Here is a 25,605-nt window from a genome sequence, read left to right as displayed (position 1 = left end):
CCCAGGACACCATTAATTATGAGGATAGGTGTAACCTAAAAGTCACGGTAAGGAAGGAGATCCCCTCTGATGAGTCTTTGTCTGGCCTAGGAGATATATGAGAGACTAATTCACCCAAATATCTCACTCATGCTGCCTCGAGAAGTCACAGGGTGAATTTTTGGAGAATGGGAGAGGATAATTTTATAGCCTCTTTTCTCACAATAAAGCCTCTCTAAGATCCCAGGAAAAACTTCTAGAAGCACCATCTCTGGTTAGGAAAGGAGAAGCTGAGCTGCCCTTACTGCAGCAGAGTGGGAGCCACACTGGCCTGAGCAGCTCTCTCCAGAGGATGCTACAGGACCATGCACACAGAGGACAGGACAAGGACAACAAGGACTGGCTGGGGGACCCATGTGGTGGTTTATCTCTCAAACAGCTCCTGCAGGGATTCAGAGCAGGGCGTTTCGGGCTAATCTCTACATCCCCTCAGGGAACCTGAAGGATTACTGCTCTACATCTGCTCACATGTTTGGTCCCTACCTTGTTGAGGCAGGGGGAAGCACTGACAGCCACTCTCAGTTCTTTAATCAGTTTGGGATAAACAACAATGGACCCTGTCCACTGAGGCACATCATCTCTTAACTGAGTCCCGTGCTCACAGGCCTGATGGGTTCTCTGAAGTCTTGTCTAGGGCAGGAATGCGCCTCATTATTTATCATCAAGGTCTGGCTCCTGGTACCAGCTACAGAGAGCCACAGTGCAGCTTCCTTGACTATGTCAGGGGCTGGGAAAAGGCAACCACAGGAGTGGCTGGCTACCATCAGTACCTGAGCCTTTGGCAACAGTGGAGCAGAGGTCCCTACATAGCAGTCACGGCTAATCCCCAGAGCTGTGCTTTCACCTATTAGCCCATGTCTCCCACATTCAGCTAACTTCCCAGCAGTAAGGTCTGAAAAAGACCTGTGTGGGCTGAGGAGTTTGTACTGTTAACTATGCACAAAAATCATCTACTTGCTTCTTTTTCTGCTTTCCTCTCCCCGTCCTGAGCGTGTCTCTCACAAAGTTCACTGCTGCTCCAGGCACCTGCTTTACAGGACACATCGCTGAGTCCTCCTTTTCAGGACTGGGGACGGTGGTTTGGAGTCCAGCTCTGGCTGTCAGTGCCATCTGCTGGCTACTCTTTCCTTGACTGCAGTGAAAACGGTAAGATTTAAATAAGGGACAGCCTTGCTATTTAGCCAGTCTTCCCCCAACCCCTCAAACCCTGCTGTTGAAGCCATATCCACAGGGCTGACCTAAATCATCTAAAAGTTGCACATGTCCAAAAAGGGAACATTACATTTAAAACATTTTATTAAATAATTTTACAAACAGGACAATACAGATCAGATTCTAAGACAAATATTTTTAATTTATAATTTAAGCATAACTTAAGACTTTCTCATTTGAAGTCCTTTAACAGTTTAATAAATCATACTTGCAATATATATACACACACATCTCAGGCTTCCACTCTATTTGTAAATAATATGCAGGCATGGAATCCTTACAAACACCTCTGATCCTCCAGATCAGTGGCCACACACCTACTCAAGTATTTTATAATCCATTTAGTTAACAGCACAGAAGTATCCATAGTAAAAAATGCAATTAAATTTGTGTATACACCTGTATTACAGTGCACAATCCCACAGGGATGAGACCATTTCAGACCTACTTGCTGCATTCAGAAAACAGAGTACCTAATATAAGCACTACAGTTCTTAGTGCTATTACAGAAAAAAAAATTAAAAAAATTAAAGTCCCCAGGCTTTCTGGGACATGCAACAGAAATCCAAATAATTGCCCGTATCACTACATGAGTGTTTCTTGACTGGGACATCCTCTGAAATTGACTTCAGCAACAAACCAGATCAATGGTTTCAAAACTATTCAACGAATATTTTTTCATCCTGATTATTCTGTTTCTGCAAGTGTAACCCATATGTCTCCAGAGGAGACATCTCCAGCAGTGTAGTAAGTGATGTGAAATAATGCATGTCTTCACCTCACCTAGGTACCTTTGAGTAGCCCAGAGGAGAAACCAGCCTCCTCTTTAGGCAGCAGCTTACTATTTGCTCACCATCTGGACAAGAGATGGCAAGCTCCCAGTTATGATAACTACATGACTTAATGTAGACAGTATTTTGCCAGAAGGCCAGAGGTTTTTACTCTGCTTGTCTTCAATGGAAATACCAGACAGCTTGAGTTTAGCATTTCTGAACAATACACAAGGTCAATCATCTTGTCAGCAAGAGGTAAAAACATCTGGACAGCTGCTGATTTGCATGCAGTTTCACTCTCTGGAAATCCGAGACAAAAGTAAAGATGGCTTCAATTCCTGCAGGGAGAACAAATTTTTCTATAAATTGGAAAATCAGCATAGATCTGTATTTGCTCTCATTTCAGAGGAATTTTACATGCAGCAGGTAGAAAAACCACACAAAAGCGTTACTAATACTATATGCAGCTGGACAGAATAGTAACCACAAAGATCCTTAAGGAGCTGAATAACCATTTCTAAAGCAATAAATCCATCAGTCTTGTTAGGAACTTTCATGCAATGCCAAGACACATATTGGGTACCCCAAAGCACATATTGCTACTTCAGCAATTAACAGCTCTGATGGCTTGTGTGATTAAAAGGAAGAGAATTTGTGAATGCAGTGCTCTCGTGCTTACCTGAAACACCTGGACTTAGACAGTCTGGCCAGCACTTTGGAAACTACCTTCAACGGTTAGGCTTTGACAGCTACTATAAAAAGCAGAAGTGAAAAGTATTTTAATGACAACTGGTTTAAATCAAATGGATTTTAGCAAAATGATTGCAGTGCGGCTCATGCTGCTTTTTGAGACACAACTTACCTGGAAGGAGTAAATTTCTTTGCTGCAAGAAGAATAAGAAAAGGTATTAGTATTTCATGATTAGGCCCCTCATGCAAACTTTTTCCTCTACTAAAAACACCTCTCATTTAAGAATACCTGATAAAAAGCCATTATCTAGCAACAAATCTCACAGGCAGTTACTACTATGCTGTCATAAGCCCCATCTCAAATTCCTGTTCACTGTCGCTGGCAGTAATTACCAATAAATAAAATGTTGATTTTGTCCTCCTAATTCTTGTTATCTAAACATTTGGGATTTTACTGTATTTGATTTTCAAATGTTCATCCAGAAGACAAACATGGCACACATGCAGGCTTCTTGAAAATCATTTTTGAATTTAAATATGAGAATTTTCACTTTTTCAAAAAGCAAGGTTTTTGCTTTTGGGATTTGGGAATTGGCATTTGGAGAGTTGGGGCTTTTTCCTCCACTGTAAATTTTGCAGGAAGGTAAGTAGATCCAGTGGACCCAATCCAATTGCTCACCTTTTCTTCGGAAATGTCTTGCAAGCCAAAGGAGGAATGATGCTGTGGACAACAGAGAGGCACTTGTGGCTGCTACTCCTACAGAGACATAGCTGACTTGCTCAGAAGCTGAAAGGATGAAAAGTTTTAGTGAGTTTAAGAGGCATGTGTGGTCTTTGAAGCTCTTTCTACTTCTTCCTATTCCTTATGCACTTCATGATGAACCTTGCAGCTTGTAATCCTTAATTTTTCTCTTGCCAAGACAAGACACATCCAGTGGACACGGTAAAAGGTGCATACTAAAAATTATCTCACCCGTTGCCAAAGCAATAGCAAGGCAACAACTAGCTATACCAGAGTTTGACTAAACTCCAGCCTCACATGACAACTTAAGTTTATCTTATCTTTCATGTTTCAGTTTATATTTCAATTCCAAGGATGTTCCCACTGAGGACAGTGACAGAGCTCTTACAGCCTTGAATGGAAAGGTGAGGCTGAGACTTCTGCAGAATTACAGCCTCTGACAGAAAAGATCTCTGAGGTCTTTTGCTGAGAACCCAAGAATCTATCACAACAAACTAATAAATGTATAAACTTTTCAACTGAGAAACATACTTATGAATGGAAACTTCCCCACAAGGTTCAGTTTCTCTGGAAAAGATTTTTTTCCTTATTCATATGGAAAAATCTCAATGTGAGAAATGTTTAAATTAAAAAGCAAACAAAACAACCCAAAATCTGGTTGCAGATTTTATTCTTGGATTAGAAACCAACACTTTTCACTGAGACCTTTTAGGAATCTTCCCCTCTTCTATTTTCAAGAAATATACTGAGCAACTCTGTTGTGCTTTTTAATTCATGCACTCCACTAAAAGTTCTAACTCACTGGTGGTCGTTTTTACCTCCTCCACCCTTCTATACATCACCTGACTAGAAACCCAGTGCCACCTTTTTTTGCAGCTAGTCACAGGTAAAATACCTTCACACGTGGGCAGACTTGCACTCCAGTTTCCTGAATGATTACACTCCAGAACATGAGAACCATTCAGCAGCCATCCTTCCAGACAATTGAAGTGGCACACTGTGTTGTATGTGAAGTTCCCAGCACTATCTGAGCAATCCATAGATCCTTTCTCAGGGGAGCTCAGTGGTTCACACTGTACAACTGAAATGCAAAAAGAAATGGTTAAGAATCATCAAGGACTTTCCTGTCTTTGGCCCTATTTTTTGCACTAGATGTACACTGTATTTTTAAATTCTTTTGACTTTAGGATGGGAACAGTTCTAACGCAGGGCAAGTCACAGCCGAAATCAAGAGACACAGCACAAAGTTCAGGTTGCAGCCATAACCCTGCAGGAATATTAATTTCAGTTTGTTGCCCGGTGACAAGAAAACTGTATTTGTAACTCAGTAAGTCCTACCTCTGCATACTGGTGCTGGCTCTGACCACTGTCCCTGTGCTGTGCACTCAATGCTGGATGGGCCATCCAGAACATAGCCCTCACTGCAGTGGAAATCACAACGTGAGCCATAGGCAAGATCTGCAGGAGCGTGGTCACAGGTCACAAAGCCTTCTGGCCAGGTTACAGCCTCACACCGCACAGCTGCAACACACAAATGACGAGCATGGTCAGCACAGGTGCCTCAGGAATTCAACATGCCAATGCTGACAGCCCCAAGAGCTCAAGTGAACCAGGATAAGGAAAGCTACCTGCACAGGATGGCTGCTGCCTGTCCCAAACCCCAGAAGACCCACACTGCAGTGTGGCTGGTCCTGTCAGGGTAAATCCTTCCTCACAGGTGAACTCACAGGTAGCACCCCAGGTGAGCTCCACAGAGGAATGGGTGCAGTTCACAGCACCATGAAGAGGCATTTCCAAGGCAGGACAGGTTACAGCTGAAAGGCATAAGAGACAGCACAGAGCTTAGCTTGTGTAGGTCAAGTCAAAGACACTTTTAGCTGACAGGAGGACATGCCCTGTCTCGAGCTGTGCCCTACAGAGCCAAAACACTTCCCTTCAGACCTAGCAGTGTCTCAGGAAACAGTCATTTTGGCATGTTGCACAGTGCACCCAGAACCCTTAAATATGCACTTAAAGCACTGCAAGCTATACTGAGACTGGTTTTGGATTATGCAGTCCACTAGCGGAGTATAAACAGACACTGGTTCCCATTTAGGATGCAGGGAATAAAGTTCCTGTCAGAACAGTCTACCGCAAAAGCCTGTTGTCGTATGTGTTGCATACACAGTTCCCAAGTGTTCCTTATCACCCTGCACTGCTGTTTCCTCTTTAATACAAGAGGCATAATGATCCCCATCACAAGACCTGCTTATGAAGAGTGCTGTAAACACACAGAGGATGACTGTTACTCCTTGACTACATTTAAATGAGGAAGCTTCTTCAGACTGTTCAAGCTACTGTAAGCTTTAACTGATGACTTCCAACTCAGTAAGGCTTACCTCTGCATACTGGTGCTGGCTCTGACCACTGTCCCTGTGCTGTGCACTCAATGCTGGATGGGCCATCCAGAACATAGCCCTCACTGCAGTGGAAATCACAACGTGAGCCATAGGCAAGATCTGCAGGAGCGTGGTCACAGGTCACAAAGCCTTCTGGCCAGGTTACAGCCTCACACCGCACAGCTGCAACACACAGATCACAAACAGTCAGCACAGGTGCCTCAGGAATTCAACATGCCAATGCTGACAGCCCCAAGAGCTCAAGTGAACCAGGATAAGGAAAGCTACCTGTACAGGATGGCTGCTGCTTGTCCCAAACCCCAGAAGACCCACACTGCAGTGTGGCTGGTCCTGTCAGGGTAAATCCTTCCTCACAGGTGAACTCACAGGTAGCACCCCAGGTGAGCTCCACAGAGGGATGGGTGCAGTTCACAGCACCATGAAGAGGCATTTCCAAGGCAGGACAGGTTACAGCTGAAAGGCATAAGAGACAGCACAGAGCTTAGCTTGTGTAGGTCAAGTCAAAGACACTTTTAGCTGACAGGAGGACATGCCCTGTCTCGAGCTGTGCCCTACAGAGCCAAAACACTTCCCTTCAGACCCAGCAGTGTCTCAGGAAACAGTCATTTTGGCATGTTGCACAGTGCACCCAGAACCCTTAAATATGCACTTAAAGCACTGCAAGCTATACTGAGACTGGTTTTGGATTATGCAGTCCACTAGTGGAGTATAAACAGACACTGGTTCCCATTTAGGGTGCAGGGAATAAAGTTCCTGTCAGAACAGTCTACCGCAAAAGCCTGTTGTCGTATGTGTTGCAGACACAGTTCCCAAGTGTTCCTTATCACCCTGCACTGCTGTTTCCTCTTTAATACAAGAGGCTTAATGATCCCCATCACAAGATCTGCTTATGAAGAGTGCTGTAAACACACAGAGGATGACTGTTACTCCTTGACTACACTTACATGAGGAAGTTTCTTCAGACTATCCAAGCTACTGTAAGCTTTAACTGATGACTTCCAACCCAGTAAGGCTTACCTCTACATACTGGTGGTGCCTCTGACCACTGTCCCTGTGCTGTGCACTCAATGCTGGATGGGCCATCCAGAACATAGCCCTCACTGCAGTGGAAATCACAACGTGAGCCATAGGCAAGATCTGCAGGAGCGTGGTCACAGGTCACAAAGCCTTCTGGCCAGGTTACAGCCTCACACCGCACAGCTGCAACACACAAATGACAAGCACGGTCAGCACAGGTGCCTCAGGAATTCTACATGCCAATGCTGACAGCCCCAAGAGCTCAAGTGAACCAGGATAAGGAAAGCTACCTGCACAGGATGGCTGCTGCCTGTCCCAAGCCCCAGAAGACCCACACTGCAGTGTGGCTGGTCCTGTCAGGGTAAATCCTTCCTCACAGGTGAACTCACAGGTAGCACCCCAGGTGAGCTCCACAGAGGAATGGGTGCAGTTCACAGCACCATGAAGAGGCATTTCCAAGGCAGGACAGGTTACAGCTGAAAGGCATAAGAGACAGCACAGAGCTTAGCTTGGAGCAGACTATAAAAAGCTGAGGGCTGTTTTTCAGAGTGGTTTTGCTTTTTTTTGTTTGTTTGTTTGGGATGTTTGGTATTTTTTCTCTCTTTCTTGAAACTGAGCAACATATCTACTAAAAGGAAGCAGCTTTAGAAAGTTCTACTATGCTGCCATTTCAGAAAGCAGACAGGAGTGGAAAGATCTCAAAAGGGAAGATTGACACTTAGGGCAAGGACATTAATTCATCTGAAGCTCATGTCAGCAACTATTTACAATCTAAAATTTTCCTTAGTTTGACTGCTATGTTTGATGCTATTTTCCTCAAGCAGCATTCTGGCCTGAACACCTCAAAAAATTCCTACAGTCAGGAGTATCTGGTCTGTTGTGAGCAGTCTCACAGCTAGGTTATCTCCATTCCCTGTCTCCCACTAAGAGAAGGGAAAGTCTTTCTCTACACGGAAATCTAGACCAGGGCCAGAACATTCATCCTGTCCATTTCACCTCTTCAGGAACAGAAACCTGTGTGCTGCAATAAAATAGCACTTTCATCATGTAATTAATTCCACAAAGGAATGAGCCAGAACTTCAATTTATCATTACTAACAGAGCAACACTGAAGTTCAAAGGCACATATAATGTAGAAAGCTCACCTTTGCATGCTGCAAGGGAGGCAGACCAGACCCCAGAAGAAGTACAGTACACAGATTCCAATGCAGTCAATTCATAGCCTTCCTCACACTGAACTGTGCAGGATGAGTTGTAGCTGAAGTTCTCCAATGGATGGTTGCACACAAGGCTCCCATGATCAGGTTTCTTTAGGGGATCACAGCTCTCAACTTCAAAGAAACACCAGATATACAGTCTCATTGGCTGAGCTGGTAAATCAACAAGCCAGACATACTGAACATTGACTACCATGAGCACTGCCCTGTCTGAAAAGCAGGACGGAGTAATCTTACCAAACTCGCATTCTGGCCCGTAGAATCCAGGGTTACAATTGCAGCTGTGATTGTTAATAGTCTCTATGCATTCTCCACGGCCACTGCAGAGAGATGGATTGCAAGAAGCTGGGAAAAAATAGAAAAGAAAAAATATAGCAACTTCTAAAATAATCAGCAATGGCCACTAATGAAACCTGGCTAGCACTTTGCTTATCTTTCTGGCACTAAACAAGCACTTTGCATAGAGAAAGAAAAGCAGGGGGTTTAGTCCCTAAGAGTACCCTGTCATTTCACAAAAGGATTTCAGAAGAAAAAAAACCATCTTTGACAGACTAGCTCACAGTGAAAGGATTCTACTGGCTGGAAACTCCATGACCCACTTGTTCTCAGGTAAATATTAGCAATATTTAAAATGCAAAAGGAACTATATATTATGGTATAGATAGAAATCCTCAACAGGTCCATTCCTCATGAACTCACCACAGTTCTAATTTGGCTGATATTTGACTTTGATTTTTTTTTTCCTTAACCACCTCTATACAAAGTAGCTTAGATTTTACACACAGCATCTAATCTAATCCAGTGATCTAGAATCAGCGGACAGATGCCTCCTAAAAGGCAATTCTTATCTAGCTGAGACACCCACTTGAGAGTGGGATGAAAATCACCATCCTGAAGAGCCTGTTTCTCTTCACTGATTATAGAGACCTGGTGACTTGCTCACAAAAGATGTATAATGTTCTGGGAGCTAAAAGGTAAGCGAGATCAATCTAGCTCTTGGAACAAGAACAATCTCAGCTCTGTAGCAAGGATAATCATACAGGTGCTTATAAACAACTCATCCTACCCACCACCTCATCTCCACAAAGGCATACTAGAATAGCCTTTATCACACCATACCTGTGTAGCACAAGGCGACCTTCTTTTTCTCACACTGTTCGTCATTCCATTTTCCATCATCCTTCCCTCTTTTAATGTAGATTTCAACACAGTCCTCGTTGTTCCCTTTGCCATTTGGCTCACCTGAAGCCCAGTTTTTTGCCTCTTCTGTCAGTTCTTTGTTAGTTCCAATCCAGGTCCACACCTCATTAATTTTTCTGATTCCAATCCAGTAGTAACCCGGATTGAAGGGTAGGAAGTTATTGAGATAGTTGATTTCCTCCTTATTCTGAATGGCAACCATATTAGTATATCTCTTTTTGCACCACAGCTCTGCTTCCCTGTAGGTCATGTTTGTGTCTGAATAATGGTATGTCCAACCATTTGCCCCCTGCAGTAGTGTAAGCCCTAGAATGAAAAGATGTCAAAAAATTGGTGTCTGATGTTTACATATCCTCTTCTAGAGAGGAGGCAAAAGTTCTACAACCATTGCAAACTCGTCATCTCTGAAACTAGTTAAAAGGTGGCAGTTGTTTTAGAAACAATCAATTGGCAAGCTTCAAAACAGACATGTCAGCATTAAGTGCAGGGACATTAGCCTGTGGAACTACGTCCAATTACACAAAGCTTAGCAGACTAGGTTTTTCTGTGTGAACCTAGCCTCAAGTTAATCATGTCAGGCTCAAAAATTCCATTTAATTCTAAGCTGAGACAGAGCAATCACACCAATATTACCATCCAATTATTTTTTTTACACAGAGAACACTTACTTACCATAAGTAAGAAGAGATAGGAACCACAAGCAAATCATGTTTCCGAGTTTTTCTTTTAAGCAGATAGCTATGAGAGATCAAAGGAACACATTTGTAAAGAACGAACACTGACTTTTTACAATTCAGTATAAAATATTGTCTATGCAATCTTTTCTATACTTTAAAAATTATTCTAAAGCTTAAATAAGGTTTCCATTTTTAGGACATTATTTATTTTAAACCAGCTCTTAATATTGAGATCGTTTTGAAATGTAAACAGATTTTAGAGAACACCAACACAGAATTCCATCGTCCTATTTTCCTTTAGCTGAGCAATTAAACAGAGAAACTCACTCCATTTATACTCACAGATTGTGGTGGCCAGGTGGCAAAAGTCTTCTGTAGTATTTCTCAGGGTCTGCTTTCTGTTGCTAAATTGCCGAATACGGACTTGAAGAATAAGTTCAGCTCCAAGTGTCTGGACTGCATAATCCCCTGCCTTTACTACAGCCTTTTATTCTCTCAACTGGCCTATCATCCACGACATGGGAAATTCCACGTGGAAAAGCATTTCTTGGAAAATCCGAGGATTTGGCACTCCCACCCATTAAGCCTGATGCTTCCCGTTGGCAAATCAACCATCCCACAGAGACACACTGTGCTGACAAACTGCCAAGTGCTACATTACATAGTTTTACTGACAGCAACACACAATTACAGGATATCAGGAAGGACTAAGATGGTTAGTTAGTTGTATGAATGATAAAGACTCCAACTTTTTACATAGCATACTGTTTCGCAAGGGGGTGCCAGTTCTCAGTGAGAAAGGCACTGACACTCAAAGCTGCTTAACTGAGTAAAAGATGGAAACTGCAGCACTGGACAAGACATTCCTTATGGACCACAGCACACCGTACAGAGTTCTCATCTGTGATAAGGTCTGCCAGCCCCATTACTGCTAGTACTCTTCTAGAGTCTTGCTCACAATACAGATTCATCAGTCACTCGTAGCAGTCAAGCTTGGAATGTGAACTCAGCTTCAAATAGTCCCTTGGACTGTATGCTCCAACATCCTTACCTCAACAGAGTTACAATTCCTGGACAGGTGCGTATAATATTTCAGATGGACAAGACAATACACTAGTCTTGTACTGAATTAATGCACATTTATTGTGTATACACTGATTAATTATACTACTGCATAGAGCAGTCACACAGTGTCCATGGTACAGAGACATATGCCTGAGTAATTGTGGACACTTTGCTACAGTGAGTTGGTAAGCAGTCATAGGCTATTCAGAGTACACCTGTATACATGAGAAGGCAGTAAGCATGAAGATCACCAATTCCTTGCACAATAGTGTTCTGGCAGCACAACGTCACTCCAGTCCTTGATCCTCATGCATATCTTCACACATACACCACTTCAGTGATAAGGCAATTGACTTGCCATGGTATGTACAGAAATAGATTTGGGTATTCTCACTTAAAGAGAATATCCAAATATTCACTTCTCACATCTCTGCAGGAGGTCTCACAAGTACTGCTGAGGACTACAAGTAGGGAATAGGCAACACAACACATTAGCTTGGTCCTTAACCCTGTGCAAAGACATGCCACTAGATGCTTGTTGCAGATTCCACATTCCCCAGCACTCCCAACCTTGATCAATATGAAGTGGTATTATTTCCTTGCACTCTGATCAGCCATGTCACCCCACTCTTTATTCCATGTTCACTCGGGCACTTACTGTGGAGGCTCCACCAGGCAGTTCAGTTGCCAAACTGGTATTCCAGGCATGTTTCACCATTGTTGGTGAGGTTTAGCAAGGCTAAACATGCAAAGGACTTGACAAGGGTTGTCAATGGTAGGAGGACACAGGGTAGCACCCACTTCATATCTGTAAAGCATAGTTATAGCATATACAGTGCATGTTGGAGTTCTTATTTTTGAGCCTCAGCCTGTTCTTACAGAATAAAAATCAGTGGGTCTTGGATTCCAACCTAATAACTCAGCTGATATCAATTTCTATTTTTTTTCCACAAAAACATATTTGTCAAGTAGTCGTATCTTAATCTGTGCCCAAAGGAATCCATCACAGAAAAGACGATAAAGAGTATGTTCTAAAACAACTTCAGTTACTATCCAGATAGAAGAGTTTAATAGAAATTGCAACAATTACAACTAGAAAACATGTCAAAACCAGTTACTGAATAGAGTGGGGATTTGAAACAACACACCAAATATTTGTAAAGAGAGGAATGCTTTCTAGCAGGTGTGAACTAGCAAAGCTAGAAACACAAACTAGCAAGAAACTCTGGAATGATGACGCTAACTCTTGGATATGCCGCAGACTTACTCTGCAAGCCCAGGTTTGGGCCAGCCTTGCTTAGAACAACCAGACTTTCAGAGACTTCCAGGTAGCACCAAATCATGACAACTCTTTTTTTAACCTCAGAGACTCATCTGTAAATTGGGAATGAAAACAATTCCTGTCTGTCAACCTTTCTGTCTGTGTTCTTCAGACTGTAAGCCCACATAACAGAGACTGGTACTTTTAATGAACATGTACAGTACACCACGCAGTAGGGCCTAATTTCACAGAGGTTCTGTAAGCATTATCCTGATACAAACTAATAACTAGTTTTGATAGAGGAGCCATATTTTTTTTCACTTCAAACATTGACTGGCTGTTATAATTATATACACAGAAAAATTATAGACGACTCCAGAACAGTTTATATCCTCTCTGGAGCCAGGAGGCAGAAAATCTTACATCTTTTCCTGGAGATTCACTTTTTCAAGTCATTTTATGAGCTTCCAGCTTGTAAGTGCTCATCCCTGTCATGGCAGAAGCTCTGAAGCTGAATGGAGAAAACTTTATCAGAATCGCTTTGCCAGTGGAATCTCCGGAGGAAGGAAGAGAATATTTCAGAATTTACAATAGTCTTCCTTCACAGGGGCTGAATCAGACCTCTTGTCTGCAGCAGATAAAAAACACACATACAAAGAAAGCCCATAACCAAAACCACCAAAGCCTAAAAGCAATATGCCTGTAAAAACTCCAGCCTAAAAATAGACTTTTTGTTGGCAGTATTCCCCTATGCATCACTGACATGGGGCTCTCTTCGGTTTTTCCCAGGAATTCTGCCGTTCACCTATTATTTTTATTGCCTTTTAACATAGTGGAAGATGAATATAAACACAAAGTTCACAGAAAAAAAGAGAAAGCCTGAAAAGCATTTTCAAAAGCACACAACTCAGAGGTTAAAATCTCTTTAAAGTCAAAGGCGCATAAAAACTTCAACCCTGTTATCACAAAAAAAGACTTGATACAGTTACTAGGTTGAACTGCAGATGTTCAAACTAGAAAAGTCATCCAGCCTGCCTCTTAGCTGGTTTCTATGTTACTGATTTATCCTCCCAGTTATTTCACATTTATGTTTTTTTTTCTCCCTTTGCCAGTAGATTTTAGAATACAAGATTCTCATTTCTTGAGCTGTTCTGAGCTGGGTGCAGCTGTCCACTCTTGCATGAACACAGATATAGTTCCTTAAAATTAATCCAATTCTTCTCTGCCAGAGACACAGCAGACTCCAAACCTAAATCAAGTCGAACTTCTAGAAATACTGAATGCTTCTTGTTCCTACCTATCCACTCCAGACCTTCATTTCCACCAGCGAAAGCCCAGCTTTTTACAAGTGAATGGGAGTACTCCAGATGGACTCCCTTTCCTTACAAACAGATGTTCCTAACAAAGATTATGTAGCACCAACTAATTTTCCAGTTGCAAGGCTTACTTGATAGGCTACTATGAGACATAAAAGGTAAGAAAAGGCTATATAAACACATTAGGAGTAAGAACAACAAAACCAGGTCAGGTCTGCTATACAAAGAATAGTAACTGACAGAGGACATGTCAAATGTCATTTCTTTCTGGACAGAGAAAAGTTAACAGACACTGCAATAGTCTTATGCACTGGGAAAACAGAACAGTTTACAATAAGGCAAGACAGAAGCAAAAACTATTTATGCTAGTTACAGCCAACCAGGTTACTGTTTAAGGATCCAAACCCTCAGTAATTACCTTTGAGAGTATGGGGAAAGGTGTCAGAGGGATGACAAAAAAGCAAATATTGGCTTTCTGTATCTAGGAAAGGAAGATCCAAGTAATTAGAAACCTTACACATGAGCACCTAGAAAACATACTAGAACCATGCTGAATATTTTTTAAAGAAAACAACTGAAAAATCAGCAGAAGGCTACTAAGCTTCCAAGAACATTGATATGATTGATTTCTTCTTGGCAGATCAACCTAGTTTGTGCTTCAAGGCTGAGTGAGCAACAGAGAAACAATAGTGCAATATACTTTGCTGTAATTAAGACTTTTAATAGTGTCCCATGAGACATTCTTATGAGAAAACAATAGTGCTTAGCTGAAATAATCATAAAAGGAGTATGCAAGAGGGGTAACCGCTACTCAAAGGGCAGTTTTTCAAAGATTACTGTTAGTCTCAGAGAATTTATGTAAATTAGCCCTACAAGGGATTGTCCTGAAATAATTTGAGCTAATTTATATTAGATAACAAATTGTCATCTAGAATGCTTAGAAAACTTGCAGATGATATCAGGCTTTGAGGAACTGCAAGAGTTCCAGAAGACCAGTTTTCTCCTGGTGTGTATTAACAGGAATGTTTTATTTAAGACCAAATATGCAGTTATTTCATCCAATCTGCCATTGCAAAATCTCATCTGGTGTACCGCATCTGATCTTAAGTATTACTATTTTAGAAAGCTACAGGCTGACAAAATACAACTGAATCCTGACCAACACAGTCAATACATTATGTAGAACAAGATTAAAGGTTTATTCTCTTTTGTAAAAGAAACTAGGACCATCTCATCCAATCTTGATACCCTGCACTATTTTAATAAAAAAAAAAATAATTATTTGTTATGAACACCCTCTTTCTTTTTTTTTCTTGAAAACATATATGAATGCTTGTCTGACACATAAAGAGACTCTAAGTGATCTAATCTTCCGAACTACGAGCTCTCCACAGATGACACTTCAAGTAACACAGCCCAGAAAACATGGCTTATGTGCAAACACCCAAGTCATTTAACTGTTTTATTCCCACCCCACTGCAGTAAAGGACAACAGAGGAAAGAAGTCTATGCAATCTTCTAAAACCTGAAAGGTATTTTAGAATATTTAGGAGGCACATGATCAACAATTCATTACGTCCACTTGGTGCACAGCAAGTAGTAGTTGGATTAATTTGTAGTGACAAAGCTTGAAAGGATATTTTTCTAAATAAGGAGGCCATGAAATGCTAAAACAGGAGTTTCATACAGTCCAGCTTTCTGCTGGAGATTTTTAAGTCTTGATCTGAGAAACACTCATTAATATCTTTATGAGTAGCTTGTGAAAGTGGGATGCAGTGGGAGATTATTTTTTTATTATCTAAAATTCTTTGTTGAACTTGCTGCAATCAACAAAATAAGACAAATACAGGATATGATGAGATCTCAGGTAACCAAAATATATACATCTGTACATATGTAAATGCAGAAAGAGACAGAGGGAAATTTTTCATGGTTTTGGTTGTTTTTTTTTAGAGTGGGGTTTTTTACCTACATTATAAGATTATATCTGCATCTACCTATTTCGAAGTTTTCCCTTTTAAACATTTTAATAATGCTTTTATATCAACAGACAAAAATAATTAAGTATCTCCAACTAATGCAGTTCCATCTCTCTTCTAGGAGATGTATCTGTCATTCCTGAATTAAAACACTTCATAAACATTCTAGTCAAAATAGTTTGTATTACAGACTTTTATCCCATGGCAAAGAGCTGTAAAACTACTTGAAATTTTGAAGTCCTGTAAAAAACTCCAGCTTCATCCACAGTAACAGTCAGTAGAAGAGTACAAGGGTTTTAGCCAGCCTTGGTGGGTAAAGGAGTTCTGGTGCCAGCAGTGAAGGTGTTTCCTGTTTGGAGAAGAGCTTGAAATACTAATTCTTTAAAAATTCAGAGACAAAAGGTCTAAGGCACAAGTTTTCCCCGAGGCCTAGATGGGAAGAAAAGATAATTTCCAAGAACAGACTCATCCCTCTGCCTCTGTGTCTCATTAAGGGTAAATAAGGTAAGCAATACCACTGCTACAGAGAAGGTGGAATTTCTCAGGCTGCCTAAGACAGTCTCCACTCTGTCTGGAGTGAAACCCTAGGAGCCAGAAAAATCTTATATCCACTTCTCATTTCGGGAACTCTCTAGTGTGACTCATACTGCTCAATTTCCTCCAAACAGGCAAAAATAAACATTCAGGAATCTAAACTGAGGCCAGGGATCACTTGCACTGGCAAGGTGTGATTCAGCACACTGAAACATGAAAAAAACAAAAGAGCAGAGGAAGCAACTCACACCTTAAGAAGGCGCTGGTCTTAATATTGTGTGTACCTGGCTGCCTGCAGTTGTAGGTGGAATAGATCCCACGCAGAACTTGAGTATTTCTAATCCTACTGTTGGAAATTATGGCAGAGAAGCCAGCCTTCATGCACAGGTTAAGAAAGAATAACTATAACCCATGCATTTGACCCAGCACTGCTCACAGATGGATTTTTACCTTTTTTTTTTTTTTTTTTAAATCGGGTTTTACTTTCCAGGTCTGTTCTGTAGTCCCATATTCTCACAGCAAGTGAGATGTCCCATATCCAACACTGATGGAGATGCTCACTCTGAGGAAGATAACAGTTACAGTTTTTGGTAAACAAGAGGAGTGAAAGGAAGTTTCAGGATTAGGAGATTAAGTAGACAGTTGGTTCTGTAAAAGTGGTCATTGTGAGAAACGTTTTTTGTTTTGCAAATTCTCTGCATAGTTTCTGCCTACCTCTGTTCCCAGAAAACACTGTTCTGACTTAGCAGATAGCATGTGAACTATCAATAGTATGGAGTGTTGACATGACCTTCTATTCTGCGTTTGAAGTATTATGAAGGAGAGACTACAAAAAAGGATGAAGAGGGCAGTATACTCTCTTGTTTACTAATACATCTCACCATTAGTTTATGAACTCCACGCTTCAGGTCTATTCCTTTCAGTGAAAGTCAGTTTCAGTAAATAATTTTTATACATAAACAGACACAGTATTTAATGTGTTTGAGTCCATAGCTAAAGTAATCACAGAATCCCAGAATCCCAAGGGTTGGAAGGGACCTCAGAAGATCATCTAGTCCAACCCCCCTGCAAGAGCAGGGTAACCTAGAGTACATCACACAGGAACTTGTCCAGGCGGGCCTTGAATATCTCCAATGTAGGAGACTCCACAACCCCCCTGGGCAACCTGTTCTGTGCTCTGTCACTCTCACAGTAAAGAAGTTTCTCCTGATGGAACCTCCTATGCTCCAGTTTACACCCATTGCCCCTTGTCCTATCACTGGACATCACTGAAAAAAACCTAGCTCCATCATCCTGACACTCACCCTTTACATATTTGTAAACACTGATGAGGTCACCCCTCAGTCTCCTCTTCTCCAAGCTAAAGAGACCCAGCTCCCTCAGCCTCTCCTCATAAGGGGTATGTTCCTTAATCATCTTTGTGGCTCTGCACTGGACTCTTTCAAGCAATTCCCTGTCCTTCTTGAACTGAGGGGCCCAGAACTGGACACAATATTCCAGATGTAATGTTCAACAATAATTTTAAAGTAATTACTTTTCTCAGACAGCAGACTATGAAACAAACAGAAGTTCTTGAATTAAGTATTCTTTCAGGAGCATTCTAGCCACTCCAGCACAAGTTTGCCACAACCATACCATCCACAAATTATTCCAAGAAAGAAGCTTATTTCTATCAGCTGGATAAGTAATTGCTTTTTACAACAGATAAACAGATCATTACTGGAGGGTACTTAAATTAATGCATACAGTAATTGTTTCAACAACAAAGAAGTTCATCATTAACTCTGAAAGGGTTTTAAATTGCTCAATTTTATCGCTTTCTATCAGAATATAGCCCACACACACCAAAAAAAAAAAAAAAAAACCACAAAAACCAGCACCGTAAGTGTTTTTAAGGTTCCAGTTAACTGATGTCAAGGTCATTAGGACTTTCTTGATTTCCTGGGCCTGAAAACAGTACTTTAACTTTCCAATGAAAATTTTGTTCTTTGACACTTGCAGATTTCTTGACTTATCAGAAAGGATGAGTCTGTCATCTACCCTGAAATTGCTGCACTTTCATGTTTGAGCCTAAAAAGCAACCCACAAAGTAACTTGTGAAGCAGTGGAACAGGCAGTCCAGGGATGTAATGGAGTCACCATCCCTGGGGGTATTCATGTGCTTCGGGACATGATTTAGTGGTGAACTTGTCAGTGTTACCTTTATGGCTTGACTCTATGACCTTAAGAGTCTTTTCCAACCTAATTGATTGATTCTATGATTCTGTATTTACCCTTCCTGGTGTGTATTAATTGGGTTTTTTTCCTCTCATTTATCAACACACATCTACTCGTCTTTTGTAGATGCACATGACTGCAATCAGTAGTACAGTCTGGTTAGTTAGACCACAGAAGTAATATCAGCTAAGATTATTTTCATAATAGGCATTACCCATCCACCTTTGCTTCTTCAGTCTGATTACCAAGGAAGGAGACAGTTCCCCTGCTGGGTACCTGAAGCCCTAAAACCACCATTCAAAATACCTTCATATCTGCACCATGAATGCAAATGCATGAGTTTATCTTAAAAGAAAGCAGCGGCAGCTGGAAGGCTCTTACATTCAGAAGGTCATATATTTCACACAAATGAACTCTAATCAGTTAAACAACTCATTCACACTATTTGTCTCTACAGACTAGAAAGATTTCAGAGTCCCAGCTGTTACATTACCTGCATATGCTGCAAACATGGACACTAAGGGCAGGGAAGGACAACAAAGGACAACAGAGCCCTGAAAACAAACCTAGCAGACTGGTTTTACTGACCAAGGGGATTCAAACGGGAGCATGTGTACAGTACTTAAACTAGCAATCCTGTGACAGGCAGGTGATATTTACAGTCATTTGGGAGAGTTAGAAGACTCTTCCTGGTAGAAAACTCTTAGACTGTTCAAGGAGTACAAATATTCCATGAAGTCCCCTCTAAAGAAATACCTTTCCAGGGGATTACTAGACATTTGTGCTTAAGTCTGGGGAAGAGGAAGCAGCTAGGAGGGCTCAGAAAGAATACGAGACTCTTCATAAGTATCAGGAACAAAGAAAGTGATCAGAAGTTTTCTGTACATAAAGTCCATAAACCCCAAATGGACACAAACCACCTGTGAGTAAATGTAAACTGGAAATTAGGAGGGAATTTCTAGCTAGCAGAGTAATGAGGTTACCAAACTGCTTTCTATGAGCAGAATATTAAACTTTTCATTAAGATCTTGCTCAGTTTCTGAAAGGGATCATATGAGAACATTATATGAAGATCGGCTGAGAAAGTTGGGACTGTTCAGCCTGGAGAAGTGAAGGCTGCGTGGAGACCTCATAGCAGCCTTCCAGTATCTGAAGGGGGCCTATAGGGATGCTGGGGATGGACCCTTCATTAGGGACTGTAGTGATAGGACAAGGGGTAATGGGTTAAAACTTGAACAGGGGAAGTTTAGATTGGATAAAAAGAGGAAAGTCTTTCCTCTTAGGGTGGTGAGGCACTGGAATAGGTTGCCCAAGGAGGTTGTGAATGCTCCATCCCTGGCAACGTTCAAGGCCAGGTTGGACGAGGCCTTGGGTGATATGGTTTAGAGTGAGGTGTCCCTGCCCATGACAGAGGGGTTGGAACTTGATGATCTTAAGGTCCTTTCCAACCCTAACTATTCTATGATTCTATGATTATTAATGAAAGCAAGGTATAAAGGACCCAGTAAAAGTCCTTTACACTCCTGCATCCTGAAGATTGGCTTGGATACTTAAGCATCAGTGCACAAACCAAGCCTCTGGCTTCTGAACTGACTGCACACACAGATCCAAAAGATGTTAACACCAAAAGAGATAATTTCATTATACTGCATTTGTTCTGGTTTCTTTGCTAATCTGAGGAGCCACTAATCAACAGCTGTTAAAAAAAAAAAATCTTAATTTGAAGCCTATTAAAATGAGTGGGCCAAGCAGCAAAGCAGACCTGTGATCTTTGATGTACACAATAGCCGTAAATTACAACAGTGTATTTCATTTGCACCAGTGTATTATGTGTTCTTCTGCTGAACTCACGGGTGTACCCTCACTTTGGGATAAAAAAAAAATTGGCAAGTACAGCTGAAAGTTAACCCTCATTTTATTTTCTCTCTTGTGTGAGTTGCATGCAATGGAAATTCCCTACTTCAAAATTCTTTTTTTAATATTCTCCTGTAATACAACAATAGGCTAAACATACCCTTACCTCTTGTGCTCTGCTGTCAAAGAGCTCAATAAAAGGAAAAAATTATAAAGCTGGAGCTCAAGTTGATTGTTTCCCTTTTCCTGACTTCAGTAACCTGGATTGGCCTAATAGCTTGAGAGAATCCTGTGATGAGCTTCACTGCAGCACAACGTGTATTTAACACATCTGCAAAATACTAATATTCCTTTTCTAGTCACTTCCTGTTCAAATAAATAGCAAAATAAACAAGAGGATATTTGAAATTAAGATATTGCTGGCTCACAGGATTTTTGCCTATTCTCAAATGAAATGTTACATTTGATCTTGAGCTGCAATCCAATTTCTTCTTTTTAAGATGTCATGCAAGTTAACTAGTGTAGTCTGAGCAATGAAAACAAGCAAGAAATACCAGGTCTGAGATCTGCACAGTAGACTGATTCTGGGTTTTGGCAGGATAAGCAAGTTGGATCTGAACTTCATTTTTCTACAGCCAGATGACTTCCGCTACCTGAACTTGTTAAATTACAACTCATTTTGGTATCTCCATATACAACTGCAGTACAGCCTCATCTTCTCTTCCCCATCCTTAATTTCAAAAAAAACCTCATTTCAAGGCCAAATTAGCTTTTACCTACAAATAAGAAAATCTCAAACCATCATGCACAAGGGCTAATCCATTTGGGCTTTCAATCCATGCTTTTTCATGGATCCTTTCTGTTACTGGGTTACTCAAAAGGCTTTCCTTTGTAATAACATACTAAACTTTTCCAGTTACTGACTTTAGCTGAAGGCTGTAAAACACAGAACATAATGCAGGGGAAAGGAGTCAGATATTCAGCCTCTCTGAGTGTTGCAGTGTGAGTCAAAAGGTAATTTAGTCTTAAAGCTGGACTCCTGACATTTAGACCAAGAGAGGAGTTGAAATACTGTATGCAGTGCTTTGCCTGAATTTTAAAAGTAGGCTCATAGCTCAAGTCTGATTGAAAAATGCTGTTACTGACTACACAGAATTGATGTGGAGAAATGGGGGAGAACACAACAATTATCTTTAGTGAAGATCAGATGTTTTCAAGCATGCAAAGACTGAAGTGGCAAGTCCATTTACACACTCATAAGCACACACACCTGAAGTAAACAAACAAACCTACCAACCAAACCTGCTTTTTCAATAACCTTAACATTTGAATTTTATAGTATAGCCCACGTTGGAAGGAACCTTGAAAGATCACGTACTCCAAACTTTCCTGGGAAACGCAGCCTAGATGAGATAATCTAGCACCCTGTCCCATCACACCCTGAGAACTTCCAGTGATCTGCCCTGGTTTTTACATGCACAGTTTTTCCAGTGATGATTAAAGGAAAGGCTAATAAGAAATTCAACCTTTCTAATTTTATGGCAAAGGTTTTAGGAATCTAATTAGTAAATGAGATTCCTACAACAGCCATCTCTGGTATATTCACAGCAAGACGGGATAGAGATCAAACACAAGAAAGGGAGAACTGGGCAGAACTGCTCCAAAAATCCTTACTTAATAAGACAACACCTGCTTTGCTCTGCTAGCACCTATGCCTCAGGAACTCCTAAGAACCTATCACTTGACATACCTACAGTACTGTATCTGCTATATTGCAGATACATGTGCTCTAGCTGGACTGCAAATACATAATAAGAAAATCCAGATGTATTTATATTAGAATCATAAAATAGTTAAGGTTGGAAAGGACCTTAAGATCATCAAGTTCCAACCCCCCTGCCATGGGCAGGGATACCTCACACTAAACCATGCCACCCAAGGCTCTGTCCAACCTGGCCTTGAACATTGCCAGGAATGGAGCATTCACAACTTCCCTGGGCAACCCATTCCAGTGCCTCACCACCCTAACAGTAAAGAACTTCCTCCTAATATCCAATCTAAACTTCCCCTGTTTAAGTTTGAACCCCTTACCCCTTAATCCTATCACTACAGTCCCTAGTGAAGATTCCCTCCCCAGCATCCTTACAGGCCCCCTTCAGATACTGGAAGGTTGCTATGAGGTCTCCAGGCAGCCTTCTCTTCTCCAGGCTGAACAGCCCCAACTTTCTCAGCCTATCTTCATACAGGAGGTGCATATCCACTGTGCTTTGCTCATAACACATTTAAATTACCAATTTATTTTTAACATGACATTAGCATATTCATCTGCTGTTAGACTTGATATTGGCACATAGGTGCACTCCTTTAACTACATTCAGAATCTTTATTTGTTGGAAAACTATTATTTAACATATTCATGTACGAACCCATGTATTAAAGCCACAGTTTCCATTTTTTTTTTTTTTCAAAAGAAAATACTGATCTGAATTGTAGTTTGAGCTACTGAATGGTATACAGCTAGAGGATATAAATACTCAAGATACAGTAGCTGTACTTTGATGTGTCAAGGTACTGCTTAATTCTAATAAACACTCAAGATCTAGTTTTTAAGGGCACTGCACTCAAACGGAAGCCTCCTGCAAGATCATTTGGAGACCATTTGTCTACCTCACTAACCAAAAACCATGAAACTCTAGGAAAAAAGATTTTCGAAGAATACTCAGTAGCAGTATACACCTGAAAAGAGCTATCTTTCTTGGGGGATGGGAACACATAATATGGAAGAAAAATGTTTCTAGAAAGTTACTTTAACTTGTAGCCTTAATGCCACCACAAAGTCCAGCAGAAATTCAGTTATGTGTGACAACAAGAATGTATTTGTCCCCCATCAGCAGTTTCCATCACCCAAATATTTCACACGGTACAGAGGAACCCATTCCCTCAGAAGGAACACTCACAAAAAGCACAGTCACAGAACCCTCTTATAAGAGATGCAGTATAGAACACAAGGCTATTATCTGCTTTATCCCTCCCAAGACAGTCAGGAAGTAGTTTTAGAAGGTAAAAGAACGACCTACCAGAAGGTATTATACATTGTGAAAACCAACTGGGGTAGCTACAACAGTAACAACCAAGTATCTCATCATGTCACATGAACCACACGTTGTGTTCTTTCTTTTTAATCTCCCTGATCGAGTATTACAGAGAAGTTTGACCAAGTTCAGACGCACTAGCTCAACCAGTAACTTGGTTATTGTACCCCAGATATAGCCTAACAGCAGCCTAACCACACATGCTGTTACACTAACAGTTTAATCCACTGCAATATACATCACAATATTGGCACAACACAAGAATAGGTGAATTTCACAAGGCCATAAATATTGAAACAATCTGATGATAAGCAGGGCATAAACAACAATACAACTTTACAGTCAATCTGGGTCCAGTCCAAAGCCTGCAAAACATAATGGAAAACAAGCCCCATATGTAACACAGAAGAGTAAAAAAAACACTGGCAACACTTACGATCTGGCCGTAACTACTCAAGAAAAATAGACACTATCCTAATTATTATCACATCAGTTCACCATTACCTAATTTGATATACTTACAATACTTTTTCTCAGAACAATGGTTTTTAGGACACAACTGTGAAGAGACAAGATGTCACCTGGTCAAATAAATAAATTAAAAAACCCTTAATTTTTCAGAAAGTAGTGCCAAACTCACTGCCACAGTTAGATATGAGTAAGCTCATTACAAAAGGAAAGCCCCTCCATGAAGTTTTATTGGAGACAGTCTGTCTCTGTTTTAAGACTCCTGTTACCCCATGCCATCCTCTTTGTACCCCTGAGACCCACAAAGTGACGCACTAACGGTTACCACCAACAGCAGGGGACTTCTCAGCCTAAAAACCAACAGAAATATCCTACAGCTCAGCACAGAAAACTACTTCTGGATAAGGTGGGTGCTTAGGAAGACAAAAGTATTACGAAAAACAGGACAAAGTTGTGCTTTACCTATTACCAAGTCACAAACTTGGGCTTTTAAGGTCAAGCTCCTGTCAGATCAAGTCAAATGACTGCTCTTCTGGTTAAGGACAAACTCCTTTTAAGTTCAGCTTCTATCTGAAGCATACCACAAGCATTTCCTTTGCTATCCTTGTTCTTGGTCATCAGTGCAACCATTGTTTGCTGCTAGTTCCTTCCGTACATCGTAAGTGAAACAGGTCAATAAAGTTTTCCACAGCCATACAACAGACTTCTGCCATTAAGGAAATTCTTGGGAAATACCCAATTCTTGTTAAAATAAAAAGGCAAGGTTCACTCAAACAAGCAAGCTCCATAAAACCTTTTTAATGACACAGCTCCAACAAGAGATAAATAAGAACATAAAATATTAGGCTATTAGACAAAAAGCTACATCCATAAAAGCAATTAAAACAAAAACAGACCTTCAAGAGTGTTTGAAAGAAACTTAAAGAACAGATGTTACAATAACCCTAGAGGCCTTCACTATAGAACAAAACAAGCTTGAGCAAACACCTCAACCCCACAAAACTCCCTCGGCCTTATTACCCTAAAGGGCACCTTACCCAGACACAGTTTTTATCACTTTCCCTGCCTACCTTGGTAAATCTAGAGCAGCTGAGATGTGTTTCTACTTAAAGCTCTTTCCCATCTCTTTATAAAGATTCATGCTTTAGTCATTATTCAGGCTTAGGACAGCTAATGAATTAGTTAATGAATAGCATTTTTTAAAAAAATCATAAAACAAATGTAACTTTTGAATTAAAATTTATCCTCTTAAGCACCTCTATAGGCCGAACTCTTCCTCTATTTTACTGTTTTTAATGTATTGTATGTTATATAGTACACTGTCTGCATCCAAGCAGTAAAAAAATTTAGAACTTAAGAAATGAATGTAAATTATGATTTACTATTTCTATGTATTAAAAGAGTAGCTTGGTTGAAAGTGACCTACAACATAGCACTTGAAAGTGAAGTCTATTCCGCTATCAGAAAGATGTGGTTATGTCAAAACTACTAGTCTTTGCGTATTCCTTCTTTTTGGAATATGCTCTTGATATGTTCTTACTTCAGCACTGCAAGGAAACTGTTATTTTCCTTCAGTTAATATTATAATGGATTTAGTCTTCAGTGAATTGGTGCACCTTAGTCATTCTAGACACCTGTGACTTTCTGATGAATCTGTGTGGAGCTTACCTAACCCATCAAGTGGAACCTATAGAAATAAGGCAAACAGGAGGTGAATTTCTCTCTTATTCAGTACCTGTAAAATGTATCCTACAAAATGCTGGGGCATAAAGCTACTTGACTCTCTATGACCCCCGTTCCCCCCGCTATAAACGCCTTGCCCTGCGGCAGACCCACGATGGCGAGTGCGAGGC

The 25,605-nt window shown here is 40.7% G+C and overlaps 1 protein-coding gene across 6 annotated transcripts; it reads right to left on the bottom strand.

Moving 5' to 3' along the window:
* Nucleotides 1-1,554: 1,554 nt before the first annotated feature.
* Nucleotides 1,555-25,585, bottom strand: SELE (selectin E). Of its 6 annotated transcripts, none has more exons than XM_061345514.1 (16): nucleotides 10,309-11,400; nucleotides 9,962-10,027; nucleotides 9,209-9,595; nucleotides 8,327-8,434; nucleotides 8,018-8,203; nucleotides 7,163-7,348; nucleotides 6,873-7,055; nucleotides 6,123-6,308; nucleotides 5,835-6,017; nucleotides 5,085-5,270; nucleotides 4,795-4,977; nucleotides 4,352-4,537; nucleotides 3,394-3,501; nucleotides 2,887-2,908; nucleotides 2,704-2,776; nucleotides 1,555-2,362 (listed from the first exon to the last, which is right to left on the bottom strand). In XM_061345514.1, exons 2-15 carry the CDS (start codon nucleotides 9,996-9,998, stop codon nucleotides 2,719-2,721), a joined length of 2,199 nt encoding a protein of 732 aa, XP_061201498.1. In that variant the 5' UTR covers nucleotides 9,999-10,027; nucleotides 10,309-11,400; the 3' UTR covers nucleotides 1,555-2,362; nucleotides 2,704-2,718. The 6 variants fall into 6 exon arrangements, with proteins under 6 accessions (XP_061201498.1, XP_061201499.1, XP_061201496.1 ...); XM_061345515.1 differs by having other exon boundaries at nucleotides 2,704-2,773; XM_061345512.1 differs by lacking the exons at nucleotides 1,555-2,362; nucleotides 2,704-2,776; nucleotides 2,887-2,908; nucleotides 10,309-11,400 and adding an exon at nucleotides 25,421-25,585 and having other exon boundaries at nucleotides 2,921-3,501.
* Nucleotides 25,586-25,605: the final 20 nt, after the last annotated feature.

The sequence above is a fragment of the Neopsephotus bourkii genome, unplaced genomic scaffold (genome assembly GCF_033783945.1).
Source record: "Neopsephotus bourkii isolate Nb327-2 ecotype Australia unplaced genomic scaffold, CSIRO-AGI_Nbou_v1 NB_234, whole genome shotgun sequence".
Classification (NCBI taxonomy): Eukaryota; Metazoa; Chordata; class Aves; order Psittaciformes; family Psittacidae; genus Neopsephotus; species Neopsephotus bourkii.
Note: the sequence above shows the minus strand (reverse complement) of the source record. Positions and strands in the feature narration are given on the sequence as shown.